Below are 20603 nucleotides of genomic sequence, written 5' to 3'. Positions count from 1 at the left end.
TGAAGTTTGCCCATGTCTGACATACTACCATTGTATATAACGGGCACCCCCAAATTTGGTATTTGCCCCAACATAGATATATCCTGAATCCAAATCCTAGCAGGTACCATGGGCCCGCTGCATATGCAAAGCTGAAATCAGGCACAATACAAGACTGTTTTTATGATTATTTGTTATGACAACATTTAGAACATGAACTACTCATGTTTAAGAAATCATGCTGTTGTTTCTTATACATAATTGTGAACTATTAAGCAAAATAGTTGTGTAAAATGTGCTAGTAATGGGCATAAAAACGTTCACTTTCTGTTGGTGAATCTTTTTTAAAAAAATGATATATATATATATAACCTATTTCTATAATTAATTTAACCCTCATTTACTTTATATGTAAGCAGAAGATTAGAGGCAAAACCAAGGACTAACTTGTAGCTCTCCTTCCCACCATCCACCAGGATTCTTCTTTCTGATAAGTATCAGCTGACCAGGTGCAAGTGTAAGCTGCTCTGGACCTGTTGCTGCATATGAGGCAATGACCTGGGCAATCTCTGTCAAGTGAAAAATATTTTCATCAATCTAGAATCTGAAAATTAGAAGCATCACTTAAATTTAAAATACATGAACGGTGTATTTAGTTATTATGCCAAGACAGTGTCCATTTTATACATAAATTGCAAATAGATACTAATTGTAATTAAGACAAAGTAATAAGCTAGGGTTCCTCTAGTTCATTGGCTTATCAAGTACAAGAAGCATGCTAGTGTACGCTGCCTGAATCATTTTTCAAGCTAAAGTGGAAATGAATAAACAAGCCTGGTTTTCTCATATTGTTAGAACTCAGGAGCAGCTGTTGTTCTGGCTTCTTCTCACGCTCCTCAAAATCCAGAAAACAAACTAGGTTGATCTTTCCACTTGTTGGAAAATAACAAACCAGAGCACTTGCTGTTGCTGGATTAACCAACAATGAAAAAAATATCTGTGGTATACCTGGTCACAGTATGCCTTAGCAAGCTAGTCATACTAAAACACAGAGTTTCCATGGTTCTCTGGATCATTATGTCTGAATCTGGCCACTGCTTTCATTACAGCTCATTTAAATACTAAACAAAGGAATAATGGGTCAAAAAATGAGTAATCTTCTGAACAAAAAGTGACAAATATGACAGATATGGAGAGTCCCTTCCCCTGTAAATCAGAAAAGTCCGATAAGCTTATTAATAAAATATGTACCTATATACTCGAGTATAAGCTGACCTGAATATAAGCTGAGGCACCTAATTTTATCACAAAAAACTGGGGAAATGTATTGACTTTAGTATAAGCCGAGGGGTGGGAAATGCTGCAGCTACTGGTAAATTTCAAAATAAAAATAGGTATCAGTGAAATCATATTAATTGAGGCATCAGAAGGTTGAATATTTACATAAAACTGTAATTTAAAATAAGACTGTCCAACTCTGATGAAACCATCATTCTAACCTTCTTCAGGGTTACGTATCCTTCCAATAATAATAAAGAGAGTAAAATAATAAATGTAATAACAACAACAGAGTAAAATAATAAATAACTTTAATTCGAGTATAAGCCAAGAGGGGCTTTTTCAGCCTAAAAAGTCATTTTTTGAATTATCTTGTTTAAAAATCGGAACAAAAATATCTTAACTTCTCAACATTTCTATAAGATAGAGAAGTGCTGGGAATGAATGGTAAGTATTGATATGGGACTGTCATTTGCAGAGTCATCTGACACCAGCAGACATACTTTTTAAAACAGTTATACAGTGTTCCCTCGCTGTTTCGCGGTTTGCTTTATGCAGACTCGCTGTTTCACAGGGGGTTTTTTTTCCAAATAAATATTAATTTATTGGGGGCTGAGTCAGGGGAAGAGGAGAAGGAGAGAAGGCCACCACTGAGAACAAGGGAAGCATGCCACCACCTCCTTCCTGCTCCGGTGGCTCCTTGGACTGCTGCTGCTGACAATGCTTCCTGCAAGCTCTCCCTCTCTCCTCCTCCACCTCTCGGCCTGCCTGCCTGCACCACGGGCCATGGTGCCCAGTGAGGAGAACCAGATAGTCCCCAAAGTCGTGAATGGGCCCGAGGCCCAAATGCGCTGCAGGCGGAGGGGACAGGGTTGGGAGGGCAAGGGCCCATTCACCTCTTTGGAGATTAGCTGGGTCTCCTCACTGGGCACCATGGCAGTGGCACAGGCAGGTAGGGAGGTAGAGGGAGAGCTTGTGGGAGTCATCAGCAGCAGCAACAGCAGCCTTGGCCAGGCAGATGCGCTCTTTCTCTTCCTCCTTCCCGGCCTCGCCTTGAAGCCCGCCAAAGGCGATGGAGATTAGGAAGGAGGAAGAGGAGGGGGAAGAGGAGGAGGAGGCGTGGAGGGGGAGCCAGGCATCCTTACAGATTTTCACTTATTGTGGGTGTTCCTGGAATGTAACACCCGCAATAAGCGAGGGAACACTGCACTCGCAAAATGACAACTAAGAGGTAACAAAAAAAACATTTTACAAATGATAACATTCATGTCTTCCAGACTATAACTCACCAGGCTTCTTCCCTAGACTTCCTGTTTTTCCAGCAGTTCCAGGAACCTTTAAATAATAATGCAAACATAACCTGTCATTTCTGCAGAGCAATTTTTGTATAACATGGCCAGATTCTTTAGAGCTCTGTAACTAACTACTAGCAATTCTCAAATAGCAGTTCCCACCTACCATATGGTAAGTTTCTTTGAAAACTTAAGAGGTGTTTCAAAAGGAAGCTGTATATAGTAAAATGGCCTGCTGTTCAAAGGAAAAGAAGCAAAAATCTCTTAAGGCACAAAGTAAGCCCATGGTCCAATTCTGTGTTTTTATTTCTGGATATATTTTCCTATGCAACATTTTGTACCTGAGAAGTTTTTAAAACAACACTACAACTTCAGTGTTATAGTCAGAGCTGTTTATTTTCTCCTTTAAGAACACATTGATATTGTGCATCCAGGCAATCTAATTTTTCTAGCAAGCACACTTATTTATACCCATTGTGCAAATCTAAGGGAAAGTTGTGCAATTTCATTCTGTAGTTTTTGCTATTTTGCACCATTTATTCAGTTTCTATTCTGACCTTCAGCAATAGGAACCACCAACATATAAGGCACATCTGTGGGAATCAATGTGTTACTTACATGCAGAAGTGACAGACGTATACACAAAGCATTTTTACAGACAGAGGATTGCTACACATCCCAATCTATATGTGTGACACATGCTAATCCTCACACAGATGTTCCTTGCATGTAGGAACTTTGTAAATGTGGCAAGGCACATTTAACATACATGCATTTAAGGATTCTGAAAGTCAAACATACAAGAGCAATCTTATAGTATCACTGAAACCAAAGCCTTTCATTCTTTTAACTGTTTTATCTAAAATTAGATTGTACGTATTTCATTTGTATTTGAGTTAATGTTGGATTTCAAGGTTCATAAAGCATCTGATTCAGCTTAAAACAAGCTATTCTACATGGGTACTTTCTGACTGCCACAGCAGTGACCTAAAATTATTCACTATGACGATTATTACAAAACAACATTTTGGAAGAGAGTACTATTATCTATGATTAGAATTTGTGAACATCATCATTGATGTAAACTATAACAGAATTTCAAATTCACTTGTATTTTAATTCAACAGAGTAAAACTTCCATATAAGCTGCATGTTAAATGTGTTTATTTTTACTTACACTAATAGGCATAATATTAGCAAGAACAATGATCCTGATTGGACTGTTGACAACCTACTGGAATCATTTGGTTCAACCTTTTTGTTCTTCCCTATCCAATCAACTAATTTGTGAAACCGTCTAGCATAATACTTCAGAGTAGCAGGTCCACGATCTCCCCTTCTTCAGAAATGCTCTGTATTCACAACTGTGGCACTATTGCCACAATTGTAATTACTTCCAGAGCCACATTCAACTTGTTCATGGCTGTGTTTAAGAACATGGATGCATGCATACTTTACCTCAGAATCTTTGAGTCTGACATAGTTGGATGGAAATACTCCTGATTTATCTCCCAACACTCCTGTCCACCAGTCTCCATCCTTCTTGGTTACAAGAATTAAATCACCTTGCTGAAATGTCAAGTCCCCTTGTTCTGAGCTTTCATATGTGTACATGGCAATATATTCTAGAAGGTGGAAATTAGAAAATATGTGTTAAACATTAGCAAAAATGGAAAGTGTCTTTCTCTTTGTTCTACTGCACACTTAAGCTCGTCTGATGGGAACAAGGGAGAGGGCCTTCTCAATGGCTGCTCTTAGACTACAGCCCAACTTGGAAAGCTAACAATTGTTAAAAGATAGTCCACTGCCAATGAACATGGTAACATGATAAGAAGCATGCAGCATCTAGCCATTCTGGGGAAACTTTTTTGGTCCCCCCCCCCAAATCTATGGAAGGGGGGGGGTTTGAAGCATTCTAGATCCCTTTGCAGAACCAAAGTACCATTCAAGCCCCATCTGCTTCCTGCCTTTGCTTTAAGTGGTATATTACCCCAAATACTGACTACCAATCATAGATACAATTTTTACCAGTTAGAAGTACATTTCCGTTGGTGATACTGAGCGTTGCAAACATTTTGGTGTATTATTTATTATTTGAAGAGAACAGAAATGAAAGAACAAAAGATGGATTTTGCTTCATTCATTAATTTTCATTTATTAAAATTAGCAGAAAAAACATGTAGTTTCATTTATTCAACTTTTACTCTTTCACTTCTTATGATGTATACACACAATTTTTCACAGGTAAATGCTTTAAAAGTTTAATCAGCTAAAATATAGTTGATTAAATTCATAAAACATTATTAAAACAAGTTACTCTATTTCATAATTATTTTTACCTATCAGGAAATTCCTTCTGGGAACATGAAGTTCACCAGCTTGCTTTTTCATTCATTTTCATGGAGTGGGCAGATCCATGGGTACAAAGAGAAAAGCACATATGGTGCCCCTTCTCTAGGAGTGCATTTTCAGAAGCTTCATATTTTTATTACTAGCTGTACCCGCCACACATTGCTGTGGCCAAACTTCCCTCCCTCTTTCTTTCCTTCCTTCCCTCTTTCTTTCCTTTCCTCTATTTCTTTCCCTTCCTATTTCTCTTCTTTCTTCCATCTCTACCAGTTTCTTTCCCCCCTTCTTTGCTCTTTGGTTGCATCCATCCTTCCTTCCTTCCTTCCTTCCTTCCTTCCTTCCTTCCTTCCTTCCTTCTCAGTCCTTCGTTCCTTCTCTCCTTCTTTCCCTCTCTTTTTCCTTTCACTTTTTATTTCCTTCTCTCCTTCCTTTCTTCTTTCCCTCCTTCCTTGTCTCCTTCCTTCCCCCTTTCCCTCCTTCATTCCTTCCCTTTCCCTCGTTACTTCTTGATGGTCACTTCCACTTAATTTGTATTATACACACACACACATATATTATAGTAACATATTATATAGTAATCTATATAACAATATATAAAATATAGTATTTATATCTTACATAGAAAGAAGGAAAGGAAGAAGGAAGGAAGGAGGGAAAGAAGGGAAGGAAAAGAAAGGAGGGACAGGAAGGGAGGAAGTGAAGGAAGGAGAAGGAAGGAGGGAAAGGAAGGAGGGGGTGAAGAAAGGAGGGAAGGAAATGAAGAAAGCGAAAGAAGGAGGAAAGGAAAGGGGGGAGGAAGGAAAAGGAGGAAAGGAAGAAGAAAGGAGGGACAGGAAGGAAGGGAAGGAGGGAAAGAAGGAAAGGAAGGAGAAGGAAGGAGGGAGGGACAGGAATGAAGGAGGGGAGGAAAGGAAGGGGAAGGAAGGAAGAAAAGGAAAGAAAGGGAGGGAGGGAGGAAAGAAGGGAAGGGAGACCTTTTGGGTGGAGTGTAGCAGAGTTAGCTACCTCCTGTGTGTGTGTGTTAAATGTGTGATCGTATTGCCAGAGACAGGCGAGCAGGTCAGACAGAAAGGAAAGAGTTAAACAAGAAAGAAGGGTCTACAGAAAGTCTGTCCCCCACCTGCCGTCTTCTTCCAACAGGGAAAGGTGGAGGAAAAGGAGACCGCCCTCCTGACATAGCAGGGAAAGAAAAGGGGCTCCATGCGGCAAGCCTCCCCCTCCACTCCCATGGTGCCCACTTTCGCTTGTGTGTGTGGGGGGGGGGGGCGGCATGCACGCGCGCCTGGCTCTTCAAGCTTTAATGGCCGGCTGTTTCCCCGCAAGGAGGAGGGGGCGTGGCCATGGGTCTCTTTGTAGACATGCAGTTTCTCCTTTGTGGACATGTAGTTCAGAAGTCCTTTCTGCTTTTTGTTTTCGTGTTTTTTTGAGTGGAGAACATACATTGTGTTGTTAGGTGTATCGTGTCTAAATTTGGTGCCAAATTCATCCAGGGTTTTTTGAGTTCTGTGAATACCACAAACGAACATTCCATTTTTATTTATATAAATAACACGTGAGAGCGTTCATGAGTGGGACAAACTCTCACCCCTGAGCCATATGAGAAAGCCCTCAGGGCCTTCTCTGCTGAGCCCACCCAACCCCAAACCTGGAAACAATTGCCCCTAAGTGACCAATACATCCTTTGGTAGTATGAGCAGTCATTTCACCCTATTCCACACCATTATCTCTTTTAGGTTTTTGCGGTATTTCCAAAAAGTGAAAGGAACCAGCCAATTACTTCCAATTTGGGGGAAAAGAACAAAGATTTAGAGGTAAATGGGGCTAAACAGACATTACATTTCTGAGACATTTGAAGAAGGGCAATAGATACAAAGGGGAGAGACACACCGAAAAGCAGATGTGGCTCTGGGGTCCCAAGGACCTTTAATGGTTGTCATTTCGGTCATCAGAATTAATATTTAGAAGTATGTAAAACTTTCCAAACAAAATGGCAAAAGATAGTATATGCTCTTAACTGAAGTGAAATGTAGTAGTTTAGATAGACAAAGAAATTGCAGTGCCCTACCTGCCTACTACAATACCCTTTTATGTCCCACAATACAATAAAAGCCACATGATGCCTATCTTACTTGATTAAGAAGTCAGAACAAACCACAGTTCATCAAGTATTGATCTAAAATAGAACTGCATCTTGTTCATATGCAGAACCCCATGACCTCATCTTCTAGATGTAACATAGAATCATAGAATCAAAGAGTTGGAAGAAACCTCATGGGCCATCCAGTCCAACCCCCTGCCAAGAAGCAGGAATATTGCATTCAAATAACCCCTTACAGATGGCCATCCAGCCTCTGTTTAAACAGAAGGGAAGGAAAGCTTGCTGAAACCTGAGGTTCATGTTAGCTTCTCCTCATAATCACAATCCAAGGTTTACTATACCATGTTTGAATCTGGACCATTCAGTCCAACAGTAGTTTTGCATAAAGCAGTTTGACAGCAGTATTTATTCAACAGGATTCTTTTCAAATCCACACACTATTACTCAATACCTTAATATTAAATTTTCTGTTTTGCAGGTTCTCCAATTAACATCTTACCTTCTCCTGAAACTGTAGGTTTTGCAACTGGTGATGCTCTTTTTAGATTAGCAAGACTCTCAGAAGATCCAGAATCCATGCTTAAAGAAGTAAATGAAAATGTGTTTTCAAAATGTCTTCTTCTATAATCATGTCAGTTTAGAATACAGAATGCAACCACAAAAGTAACAAAGTTAATTATACATTTTATTTTGGCTTTGATTAGCAGCCTTAATATTACTTCCATACTGTACTACATGGTAATAGCATCATACACAAATACACATTACATACTAACTATCCACATAAAACGTTAGGCATATTATTACAGAAGAGTTCTTGCAGTGTTTATCAAAAATAATAAAGGTACCTTGTTGATTTCCTTATAGGACCTGATATAAGCTTCACATATGACTTAGGAAACCAGCCCTTTTGTCCTTGAACCTCTCCAAACCACCACATGTCTTGCTGTTCTAACACAGTGATAATATCATTCTTGTTAAAATTAAGATGGTTATCCTTCTTGGCTCGCCAAGGATATAAGGCCTGCGCTTGAAGTCCTTCCACTTTTTCACCCTAATTGGATACATAAAAAGTAAAGAGCACATTAATTTTGACACACAGCATCTAGTAACTGGTCTCAAACTATACAAACAAGCCCGCATAAACATTGTGTGTGGTGCATTTTTCAATCCTAAATATCAGACTGCCTAAACAGTTAGTACCCCCCATGCTTATAAAATGAGGCAAACAGTCATTGTGACTCTTTTCTTACATTTCATTACTTCTCATAATTAATTATTTGACAGTATTACAAAATCCTGAAATTTGTAGCAAAAAAATGAAAAGCTTACAGCTGTTCTATAGTACTTCTGCTAAAAACAGAGGCTCACCTGACCCAAGACAGGGGAAGGGGATGAGCCAGTAACAGTAGCTGGGGTGAAGGCAGACCTTTGCCTCAGCTGTCCTGTACTTGGAACAGTAAGTGAAGGTTGAGCTGCCCAAGCATCCCAGTTGTCAGTCTCTTGTTTATCACTAGCATTTGTTGGCCATCTGGAAAAACAAGGCAGATATAGCAATGGCTGTTACAGTGACAAATCCTATCCCTCATTTACTCCTTAAAATTAAGATATTGGATCATGCCTCAGATTCCATTGGGATCTAGTTAAACCAACCTCTTCTGTCAAATGAACAAAAAGAGATATGGATGTTTGCCGATGAAATGCTGCACATTGTTAAGTAAACAAATGTTTACTTAACAGAGAGTCTAGTTAGAATCTCTGAAAACAACAATGACCCCAACTTTTTATGGAATTATGTTTTTTGGTTTCCAAATATTTTGACCTTTTTTTAAATATTTCTAATCACAGAATATTTCTAAATTCTTGCTTTAGACTGGTGTTTGAACACAGTAACTTCTGAGTGTTCATTTGCTAGGATGGACAAATTTGGGCATTGAAATTTGGGCAGACCGCATCTCGGCCTACGAGCCCACGAGGGCCTTGAGATCATCCGGGGAGGCCCTTCTCTCGGTCCCGCCTGCCTCACAGGCACGCCTGGCGGGGACGAGAGAGCGGGCCTTCTCGGTGGTGGCCCCCCGGCTGTGGAACACCCTCCCTGTTGAAGTTAGACAGGCGCCCTCCTTGATGGCCTTTCGTAGGGGCCTGAAAACATGGCTCTTCGAGCAGGCCTTCAACTGAGTGTATCTTGAACGACACTGGAATGTACTAGGACTATGAATTTTGGCTATGACCCCAGGACTTGACGAAGCGGATTTTTAGGATAAGTATATGTTATGTTGTAGTTGTCTGGTTTGTATTGTCGTGATTTATTGTACACTGTCTTTTTGTTGTTGTTCACCGCCCCGAGTCGCCCTCGGGCTGAGAGGGGCGGTCAATAAATGCAAGAAATAAATAAATAAATAAATAAATAAATGAAATACCCCAAACAACTAAGGACATGCATAGATAGGCTAAAACTATTTGAATTATTTGGATTATTCTCCTTAACAGTTATAAAGAGGAAAGAAAGGAAAACTGAAGTTCAATGAAACCCTACGTTGAACTGAAGTCGGCCCAGTTGTTGGCTGTGGTACTTGATTCTGTAGGAAGTGGAGGTGCCAATGGTGTGGAAGGGGTTTCTCGCAAGGAGACTTTAGGTGGAACTGTTATATCAGTTACTGGTTTTACAGAATTGGTAATTTCGCTTTCAGAAATTTTCTCTGCGTAGTTTGCAGGAAACCATCCAGTTTTCCCCTTCAGTTCACCTCCAAGCCATCCAGGTTCTCCAGTCTGACTTTCATCCACCTGTAGAAACAAATCACTAGTTAACATTAAATGTTACATTCTCAAAATTTTAGAAGCAATGCTCTTATTTCATGTACAACTATTCAGTAATGTTACAGTTACTTTCATGAAACTTGAACATGGTGTACTGATTATGGCAAAAAGCTCTGATAAAATTTTAACGAGTTAAAACAGACACTTTGAGAACCTGTTGTTACAATTTCAGAGCAACCAATTTAAAGCAAATGGTCTAAACATAACAACAACAACAACAACAACAACAACAATAACAACACTAACAAGTTTTTTTAATATATCCCACCCCCTCTCCTTAAAGGGACTTGGGGAGGCTTACAGCAAAACAAACAAATACAATGAATAATATAACAAGACCAATAATCACTTCAATTAATAAAACAATATAACACAATACTATAAAACATCAATACATAAACAATTTAAAATACTATGAGGCCCTCTAAAAACAGCATGTAATGCCGTCTAAATATGCTCCATCCTCCTCAAAGTCAGGGAAACGATAGCTTAATTCAAACATAATGATAGCCCAGAATTCTTTGCTATACTGTCCTATTGGACACAAGGAATCATACTGATGTAACTCTAACTATGGTGGCCTCCCAACTCCAGTGATTTATGAATGAAACAGATTATATAGATCAATGGTTCTCAACCTGTGGGTCCCCAGGTGTTTTGGCCTACATCTCCCAGAAATCCCAGCCAGTTTACCAGCAGTTAGGATTTATGGGAGTTGAAGGCCAAAACATCTGGGGACCCACAGGTTGAGAACCACTGCCTTAGACGATTTAGGTTCTGGCTGTTTGGCTGACTGCATCCGCTTGTAAGAACCTGCCTGAGATCTTTAGGAGAAGCCCTTCTCTCAGTCCCACCTCCATCTAAAGCTCGGTTGGTGGGAACAAAAAAACGGGCCTTCTCAGTGGCTGCCCCTTGACTCTGGAACTCCCAGACCAGGGAAGCCAAAATGCCCCCCTTCCAGCTGTCCTTTTGGTGGCAAGCTAAAACCTTTTTATTCAGAAAGGTTTTAAAAGATGAAGGTGTTTAAGATCTAGTCAGGAGGTGCTATGGTTTTTAACTTAGAATATGTTTTAATGGTTTTAACTGGGAATTTTAAAGTACTGTTAATATTTAATCCAGTTGCAATGTTTGCATATTTGTATATTTTAAATTGTATGCTGATCCTTTTATGTTAATCTGCTTTGAGTTCCCTTCAGGAGAGATAAAGCAGAGTATAAATAAATATAATAATGTTTGCTTAGCACTGTGTCCAAAGTAAGATATTTGACTTTCTTAACAACCCAGAAAGAGAAGTAATAAATTGTTCTTATCTTTTGATTTTGAAATTCAATAGCAGCAGTGGCCAGATGTAAAACAGTTTTTCAGACTCAAATACAAGCAGTGCACTAAGTGCATTCTCATCAATAGTCTTCTTTAGCACAACTTTTTATATTAAATGCACTATGATCAGATACCAGTGAGTTACAGCTTCACAACATGTAATTTTCCAGGTTCTTACAATATGTAATTGACTCTTAAGTTATACAGAGCATTTATCTTTATTTCTAACACAGTATTCCACTCTTACCATGATGATGTCTCCAGGCTGAATGGTGATTTCATCATGGCTTCGGGAATCAAAGGGATACAATGCCCGATAATATACTATTTTTACATCTTCTGGAGCAGAAAACGTTAGTGGAGCCTTTTCTACATTTAACAAAAAAAATTAGATAAAAAGAATGTTATTAAATATATTCACCTTTTCCATGTGCTAATCCTATTCTTACAACATTCTTCATGAATAGTCAGTATTATTTTATTTTATAGAAACAGAACAGCTAGAAATATAAAAACATACTAGAAACTTAAAAAAATGATATTCCAAAATAAATGTAAGTCAGGAATCAATTTATTGATAACTTTAATTCTTTTCTGTCCAGTGACCCTTGGTTATACTACAGCAAATTCACATAGCTGCAGAACCCATCTGGTCTAAGCCCTTGAGGTAAAAAATTTTTTAGGTTCTGGCAAATCACTCTACACAACTATATTGCAGAAACACCATCCTTCTATACATAAAAAACATGTATACCACCTTTCCTCCAGTAAGAGCAAACTAGTACACACACTGCACCCTTCCTCTCTCTTCTATTCTCACAACAACTGTCAGGTAGGCCAGAGAGAGAAACCAACCAAGACTTAGTGAATGTTATGCCTCAATAGGTATTAAAAGATTGTCTTCCAAACTCTAATCCAAATTTCTAACCACTGACTCTAGGAAGAGCACAACCTGGATACTAGAATTAGATAAGTTTGTGCAGAAAGATGAATACTGGAGCAAGGGAAACGGGACATGGAATTTTGATCCTGAATTATTGTTACATATGAAAGATGTATTGGAATGGAGAAACTTATATAAATGTATGAGAACATAAGAGGAGTCCTGCATAAATCTGACTAAAGGTCAATCTAATTCAGCATCCTGCAGAGCATATGTTCAGTTCATGAGTTATTGTTCTTTTCTCCGCTTTCTTCATGAGCCTGTTTTCTGACATTACTATCCAATGTCCTGTTCGGTGTACCCCACTTCTAATGGGACTGACAGGTACATTTCTTAAACATGACTTTCATAGGCAACATAGTCAGGATCCAAACTGCCTTCCTTTAGGGCAGGCATGGATAAACTTCGTTCCATGTTTTGGTCTTCAATGCCCACAATTCCTAACAGCCAGTGAACTGGCTGGGATTTCTCAGAGTTCAAGTCCAAAACTCCTGGAGGGCCGAAGTTTGCCCATGCCTGCCTTAAGGAGTTCACCTGATTTCCTTGTCCCTGAACTTTTCAATCTTTTGTTAAACTCCTTTTGTTTTGGAACATAATTAGGGGCAAAGATTAGGTTTCAACACTTGAATTCTTCCTACTGCTATGGTATTAGTGTATTTTCTTATTCCATTTTTGTTTCTTCTCATTAGAATTTCCACAAACAGCACACAATTACAAGAGTCCAATTCTTAATTTTGAGTTATTAACTTTTTGCCTCTTTGTGTTTTTCACCTTCTTTTCGGGTGTTTTTTGGATATTTTAAAATAAGGATTCAGATTCTTCTAGATCCCGAGAATAACAAATAAGAGTTTTATTGTAACCTTTACTATAGATTTGGTTTTTCCTCCATGAATAAATTTAAAATGAGATGTTCCATTGTATACAATAACACCAACTCTGTAAAACCTCAAATGTACATCATGGTCCTCTATTAAATTGTACCTAGACAGCCAGTATTATTGTACTGTTTATCATTGTACTTTTTAGCTTTAATCAAATTTTAAACTAATTAAATGTAGTATTCATATGTAATTACTGTATGTATTATGTGTATGGAGTGGCACGGAATTGTGCCGGCTGTAAGCCGCCCTGAGTCCCCCCTCTGGGGGTAGAGAAGGGTGGAGTACAAATGCTTGAAATAAATAAATAAATACCTGCGGTTGACCAAGGTGCCTGGAGAGCTGGCTTTGTTGAATCTCGATGTTGATGAAAAAGTTTATTCAGTTTTTCTTGCACTTCTTGTTTGTTCTTTTCATCATTCTCTCTCTTTTTGTTTAATTCTTCCCATTTTTGAGTTTCTTCATCTTGTATTTTCCTTGGTTTGGGGTGTTCTTCTTCCTGTTGTATTCTGTCAAGCCACTGTCTCTCTCTCTCTTGCGTTCTTCTAGTTATCAATGCAGAAAAATAAAATAAGCACAATACTGTACTATCTTTCTTAACAAATTCACACAACCGTTCCATATTTTTATGAGATGCACACTTCTGGGTATGTTGTGTGTGGGATTTTGGAGGAATATTTAGCTTTTAAATGGAATTTTAATTGTATTTTATTGTATCTTTACTTATTTACATGACACAAATATATATATTTTAATTTTGTATTTGCCTTGTTTTTACATTTTATTAGGTTGTGTCATGTTATTGTTAGTCACCTTGAATCTCTATGGGGAGAAAGGTGGCATAGAAACGAAGTAAATAAAATAAAGCATAATAAAAACACTATCAAAATATAGTCTTGACATTGAAAATAAAATGCAGAAATTCATAAGAGTTCTTATAAGGTTAAACAGTCTGATATTGAGAGCACTGTTAACAATTTCCAGAAAGCAATCTTAAATATCATACGAAATGCCAGATTGCCACAACTGTAGAGCCAACACATCATCACCAGCATAGTGCTACAAGTGAAAATTGATATAAATAACTATGAGGGATAAAGGGATAATATACAACAACTTGGGAGCAACAAGGTTTTTTTTGCCTCATCTGTCCCACAAAATCAACTTTCCCCTGGAATACGTAAATCTTAGTTCTATGGCAGGATAACCAGATGAATGCTAACTGGAGTATATGATCTTTTAATCATGATAATGACAATAATAATGATTAGAAACTGACTATGATCGGAAACTGACAAACATGCTTATCATTGTGTGTTTCTCACCTGCCAGCTAAGCCTGAAGAAACAAACAAAACTCATTTGGAAGCCCACCAATTCCTAAGTATTTGGACAATACCAAATTATCAAAATCCTGATGTTTGAAATTTTTGCTCAGGTTCTGTTGACAGGAGTTATGAATAAATACAGTTCATAATCAAATTTACCTCTGGCTATCTTTTTGTTTTTCCAGTTCTGTTTTTCTCTCTTGCTCCTTCTGTTTTATTCTGTCAGCTTCTATGTTTTTTTGCTTCTGTAATTGCTGCTTGTTATGAATCTCTCTTAGTTCCTGCAATAAAAAGTGCCCTGTTACTATTTTATATGAGTCACTTTTTTTCAGCACAAAGGCAAAAGTTCATGTTTCCAAGAATCAAATTAGCAAACCTATGAATAACATTAAACTTTTTTGTCTCTCATCCCAAAGACTACTTACATTAACCTTCTATAAATATTTCATGCAACTTTAGCTTCGCTATGAGGATTCACATCTGGAAAGACCACTGAAGCTATTGTTGCTGCTTCATTCATGACTTGGACTACATGTGATGTTCTTATTTATTTATTTACTGTGTTTTTGCCCTGCTCTATCTCAATCCCAAATGGGACTCAGAGTGGTTTCCAAATTGGCAATGATTCAATGCCACAATGCACATAAACATACAAATACAATAAGAATTATACATTAAAATCAATAGGCATGTTATGCCACCTGTAATGACTGGCTACAAGTGTGTATGTAATTCACTACTATCTACTAAAAATGTAAAGAAGTTATGTTATTTTGCCAGTGTTCATAGAACTATTATGCATGTCTGTTTTGAATACACCTGAAGTTCTGCTAAACTCTGTTCTAGGCGCAAAAAAGATGGTAGCACCAAACTAAATCAAACTAAAGGAGGAGGATATTTTTAAATCCTCTCACAATGGTGAGAAAGGTTAAGGTCCAGCATGTTTCCTGTTGTATTAGTTTTATACATTCTAGGAATATTTTATATAAGACAGCATTTAATATCCCACCTCCAAATATTTTATTGCATTGCATTGCATTGCATTTGTATGCTGCCTTCCTTCCGTAGCAGAACTCAAGGCAGTTTCCAAAACAATGAAAATATTCACTATAAAATTAAAACAATTAAAACTGCTTAAACAATATAAACATTTTTAAAACAGACACAAGTTTTAAAAGAATAAAATATCCCCATAAAAGGATCTCTTATTTATGTTAAAAGCCTGCTTAAATAGGAATGTCTTTGCCTCCTGGCCAGGGGTTCTTAAACCTTTTCAGCCTTGTAGCCCTTTTTGAAGCCGAAGTTTCTTGTGGAACTCCAAGAAATATTTCTATCTGTCTGTCTGTCTGTCTGTGTGTGTGTGTGTGTGTAATATTATAAATAATATAATGTATTTATATAAGGCATGGGCAAACCTTTTGACTCACTATGTTTCAAAATTTGACAGATGGACCAGGCCAGTGGCAGATGGACAGAGAGTGTTTGTGTGAACTAATTAAAAAAACAACAACAACAAATTCCTATGCAAATTGCACATATATCATTTGTAATGCAAAAAGGAAAAGAAAGAATACTACAATATTTAAGTGTATTTATTTGTAGTATTTGTAAACCGCCCTTCTCAACCCCGAAGGGGACTCACGACAATTAAACCAACAAGAGCAATAAAACCAACAAAAACTAAAATTATTTCAGTGGAAGACCCCAGTGGGCATCCAGTCCAGCCCTCTTCTGCCATGCAGGAAAGGCACAATCAAAGCACCCCCAACAGATGGCCACCCAGCCTGTGTAACAACAACAACAACAACAACAACAGAAACAACAGGGGCCATCCAATTCAACTACCTTCTGCCATGCAGGAAAATCACAAATGAAAGCACCCCCTGAGCAATGGGAGGGGAATAAGGTTTTGGAGAGGGAAAGGATCTGGGCACAAGGGAAATGAGGAAAAAATGATTTTGGTGGCAAGTCAGGTGTGGTGAGGGGGAGGAGCAGGAAAGAGGAAAGCTTGAAGGGGGAGGAGGAAACTGCACAGCTCCTCAGTATGCTTTGTGGAGCCCCCAGGGCATCCCGGAGCACATTTTGAGAACCGTTGCTCCTAGCAGAAAGACAGCAAGGACGAGGGCAACCTAGTCTAAGGAGCAACCATTGTGTTTCGATATTTTAATTATGATGCTACAGTAACAGTATTCATCTTTTTACACAGAAAGTAGTTTATGGTTTATGTTTTTGCTATGCTATTTATGTGCTACACTCTGTCCTATAGTGAAAATGCAAATTATAAATAAACTAAGTGCATGCACTTTAGGAAAAAAATACCACAGGTAAAAGCACTGATAGACACTGGGAAAGAAACCTAATAAGTTATTGGCTACATTGTCCAGCCTTCTGTTTATATAATGCTTATGGGAAGTCCATATGCTCAGGACACCTGTGTAATGGCAGCTTCTCACCTGAGTCTTACAATAACTGATATTCAAAGACAGAATTCCTCAGATACTGAAGGCCATTTGTAGGCATCATGATTAGTAGTCACTGACAGCCTGACTCCGTGAATGAGTTTATTTCTTCTCAATGGGAATAAAGTATGCAGACTTGAAGCCAATACTGCATCTTGTAAAAGCTACTTTCGCTGCACTTTGCTGAATCTCTTTGTTCTGCTTCACTGGATAACTGGGTTGTAGATTTATGAGAAACAGAGCAAACTTGTTTCTACCCACTTTCTCCACAGCGTGCATTCTTCATAGCATCCATCATGTCCTGGCTTACTTGCCTTTTTCTAAGCTAAAAAGACCCAAATGTTGTACCACAGGGAAAATGTATCAGAAGGGAACTGAGCCAACCTTTCACTTCAGGTTTTTGATCATTTTGAATTTTTCTGTTCCTTTTCCAGTTTGGTTCACAAACTAGTCAACCAATGGTCTACAGAAGGGTTTTGTGAAAGGTTGTCATTGATTTTTTTTAAATTGAATTTTATACAGGGGTTTCTTGAGACCTGAAAATTATTATTATTATTATTAACTTTATTTGTACCCCGCTAGCATCTCCTGAAGGACTCGATGCGGCTTACAAAGGCCAAGGCCTCAATACACAACATAACAATACAAACCCTAAAGCAAATTAAAAACAATTAAAGCAATAAACAACAAACAATAAACAGTACACTAAGACACAATAAAACTGGGCCGGGCCAGAGTAATGGGTACAGAATTAAAAGTGCTGATGTGACAGGTGATATGTAAGGATTATAGGGTAGGTGCAGTGTGCAGTGTGTTGCAATCTTAATTCTAATAAAGTGCTTCTGGGACTTGGTATTGGAGATTTCCTAATCGGGAAAGGCACATCGGAACAGCCAGGTCTTCAAGTTCTTTCTGAAGACTGCCAATGTAGGGGACTGTCTAAGATCTTTGGGGAGGGTGTTCCAGAGTCGGGGGGCCACCACAGAACAGGCCCTGTCTCGTGTCCCCACCAAACGCGCTTGCGACGCGGGCGGAATCATGAGCAGGGCCTCTCCGGATGAATGAAGTGCATGCATGGGTTCATAAACGGAGATGCGGTCACGCAGGTAGGATGGTCCCAAACCGTTCAGGGCTTTGTAGGTAAGCACCTGCACCTTAAATTGGGCTCAGAAAATAAACGGCAGCCAGTGGAGCTCCTTGAACAGAAGGGTTGATCTCTCTCTGTAAGGAGCACCAGTTAACATCCTGGCCGCTGCCCGTTGGACCAGTTGAAATTTCCGAGCCGTTTTCAAGGGCAGCCCTATGTAGAGCACATTACAGTAGTCCAATGTAGAGGTGACCAAGGCATGGACCACCCCAGCCAGATCAGCCTTCGCGAGGTACGGTCGCAGTTGACGCACGAGTCTCAATTGTGCGAAAGCCCTCCCGGACACCACCGACGTCTGAGCCTCAAGCGTAAGCGATGAATTATTTCAAGGATTCCTCCAGAGTGAAAACTTTGAGAAAAGTTGGCCACTAGTAACTCCAGGAAGGAGGAAAGTACAACTGTATTCTACCATTGACCAACATATTTTCAAGATTAGCCACAATTCCTAATTCCACCATCACTGAAACTGCCTAATCCTCCTCTTCAAGGAATATATCTAGTCCTTATTTTTTGCTGTTATTTGCCTTCACGTCACTTCCAGGAGCCCCGAAGGCACAATGGGTTAAGCCCTTGTGCCGGCAAGACTGAAGACTGACAGGTCGGAGGTTCGAATCCAGGGAGAGCACGAATGAACTCCCTCTGTCAGCTCTGGCTCCTTGAGCAGGGACATGAGAGAAGCCTCCCACAAGCATGGTTAAAAAAAATCCAGGCATCCCTGGACAACGTCCAATTCTCTCACACCAGAAGCAACTTGCAGTTTCTCAAGTCACTCCTGACACAAAAAAGAAAGAAAGAAAGAAAGTCACTTCTGACATGGCAACTCTCTCATGGAGTCTTCTTGGCAATAACTTTTCAGAGGGAATTTGCATTTGCCTTTTTCAGAGGCTAAGAATATGACATGCCCAAGGTAACTCACTTAACACTATGCAAATTGCAATATCAGATTTTACAGTTTCACTGTGAACTGTAAGAAATAGATTCTCCTTCTGTTTGTTAAACTAATTCCATTTCTATTATCGTGGTACGAAGATATTTCTAAACCACACATTCTCCTACCCCAAGTTTTAGCAGGAGTTCCCTGGCATTTTTTCTCTTATGTTGTGGCCACTTTTTCCAATCGGTTTAGTCACACTCATTTATGTTGCACTAGGTTCTGGGTGACAGTGTTTGATTTAAGTCTAGTGTCACCTCCCCTATGACTGGTTGCACAGCCTGTCATTTAGCACATCCAGGAATTTTATCTCTTTGTTATGAACAGAACACATTCATACATTCAAAATGAAGATAGTTAAAATCATCCATTATTATAATTTTGTCCTTGAATGCCTCTCTGAATTCCTTATCCATATGACCATTCTGACTAAAGGAATGTCAGCACGTCCCCTGGATTAACCTACTTTGAAGGCTGGTGTTGTCCTCTTCACAGATTCTGCAAGAAGCCAGTCTCTTTAAGGGTTCTTACTGGTTTAACAGTAAGTACTTGCAGTTAAAGTATACCCTTCCTGATAATTCCTACAGAATTCTACAGATGGCAGTATCTCAGTGTTTTCTTTTAATTCTCCACAACTGCATAATGTTCATTATGTAATGTCTTCACTTCAGATCAAGCATTCCATCTCCACCTTTGGCTTGAAGGTCCCATGGATAGCGTCTCTTTCCAAATGTCTTTGCCACACATGTTTTCACTTAGGCTCTTTTGAATGTCTATCATGTTTTATGACATACACATGCACTGTTTCGACCTTACCCCCACCTATCAGAAACACCTATTTTCATCCTTAAGGCAACTGTCAGTTTTCCTCCAGGATTTAGATCCAAAACTGTTATACCTTTTTATGTCAAGCACTGGTATCTTTTGTACTGACCCAGTTTATCCCAGAACATTCCTCACAGCCTAACATATCTAAACCTCTCTCCTCTGTATCACTGTCTCATCTACATGTCCAAACTACTCAATTTCACATAATTAGTTATGTGGAATAAACAGCACCGCGGGGAACTGCTATACATGTGGGTCACAAAACATCACATTAAGTGTTTTACTATACTTTGCAGCATGAATAATGATAAGACACAATACAATAACATGAATGTTTTGGCCATTTAACAGAAAAGAGAACCTATAGGTCTGCAATGACTTTTTAGATGGAAATTGTGTGGCCTCAAGCTCCCAAAATCCACTTTTAAATGCTTTAAAAATAGTAATTTTGAGAAAATGGAAGAAAATGGCCCTGGGAAATCTCCAGAGGACATAATCCTCAGCTAAATGACAACTATCCCATCTTGTTTTAGTTTTCCTCACAACCATTTTCCATAAGGAAACTGCAAATGACCTTATTATCACTTCCAAGTTTTGTCAGAAACCAAATTGTGGCTCACAGGGTGGGTACAAAACTGAATAAATAGGGCCCCTGGGTCATCTGTGGATGTCATCTCTACTCTGAAGTAACTGATTTTGGTCATTTAATGCAGGAGATTCCTCAGTGCTAAGGACGTGGCATCATTACATGGCTTCAGTTATGCTTTTAGTGTGTCAATCAGTTGGATTCAGTACAACTTGTATTTTTAAAAGAGTGCCAGAGAGGATGAATACTTCCTAGGTTTTGCACCCAAAAGCTTTAAGCTGTGAATTTATGTTTCAGTAGTCTGGGAAGAAGGAAAGATTTATTTTTCACAGTTTCTATCTATCAGGTCATGACATAATCAATCTAATTTT

General features: G+C 38.8%; 1 protein-coding gene across 3 annotated transcripts in view; it reads right to left on the bottom strand.

Annotated features, from left to right (window-relative positions):
- Nucleotides 1-20603, bottom strand: part of ITSN1 (intersectin 1) — a 100151-nt gene that overhangs the window by 31522 nt on the left and 48026 nt on the right. For all 3 annotated transcript variants that reach the window (XM_060770378.2, XM_060770379.2, XM_060770380.2), the window contains exons 17-26: nucleotides 14441-14562; nucleotides 13270-13499; nucleotides 11381-11502; nucleotides 9533-9780; nucleotides 8368-8527; nucleotides 7845-8050; nucleotides 7496-7575; nucleotides 4008-4174; nucleotides 2547-2592; nucleotides 427-548 (exon numbers count right to left, since the gene is read on the bottom strand). In XM_060770378.2, the coding sequence (XP_060626361.2) occupies nucleotides 427-548; nucleotides 2547-2592; nucleotides 4008-4174; nucleotides 7496-7575; nucleotides 7845-8050; nucleotides 8368-8527; nucleotides 9533-9780; nucleotides 11381-11502; nucleotides 13270-13499; nucleotides 14441-14562 (1503 nt within the window). The remainder of the gene's footprint in view (nucleotides 1-426; nucleotides 549-2546; nucleotides 2593-4007; nucleotides 4175-7495; nucleotides 7576-7844; nucleotides 8051-8367; nucleotides 8528-9532; nucleotides 9781-11380; nucleotides 11503-13269; nucleotides 13500-14440; nucleotides 14563-20603) is intronic.

This window comes from Anolis sagrei, chromosome 3 (assembly GCF_037176765.1).
Source record: "Anolis sagrei isolate rAnoSag1 chromosome 3, rAnoSag1.mat, whole genome shotgun sequence".
In the NCBI taxonomy this organism is placed as follows: domain Eukaryota; kingdom Metazoa; phylum Chordata; class Lepidosauria; order Squamata; family Dactyloidae; genus Anolis; species Anolis sagrei.
This window is presented reverse-complemented; position numbering and strand designations above follow the sequence as displayed.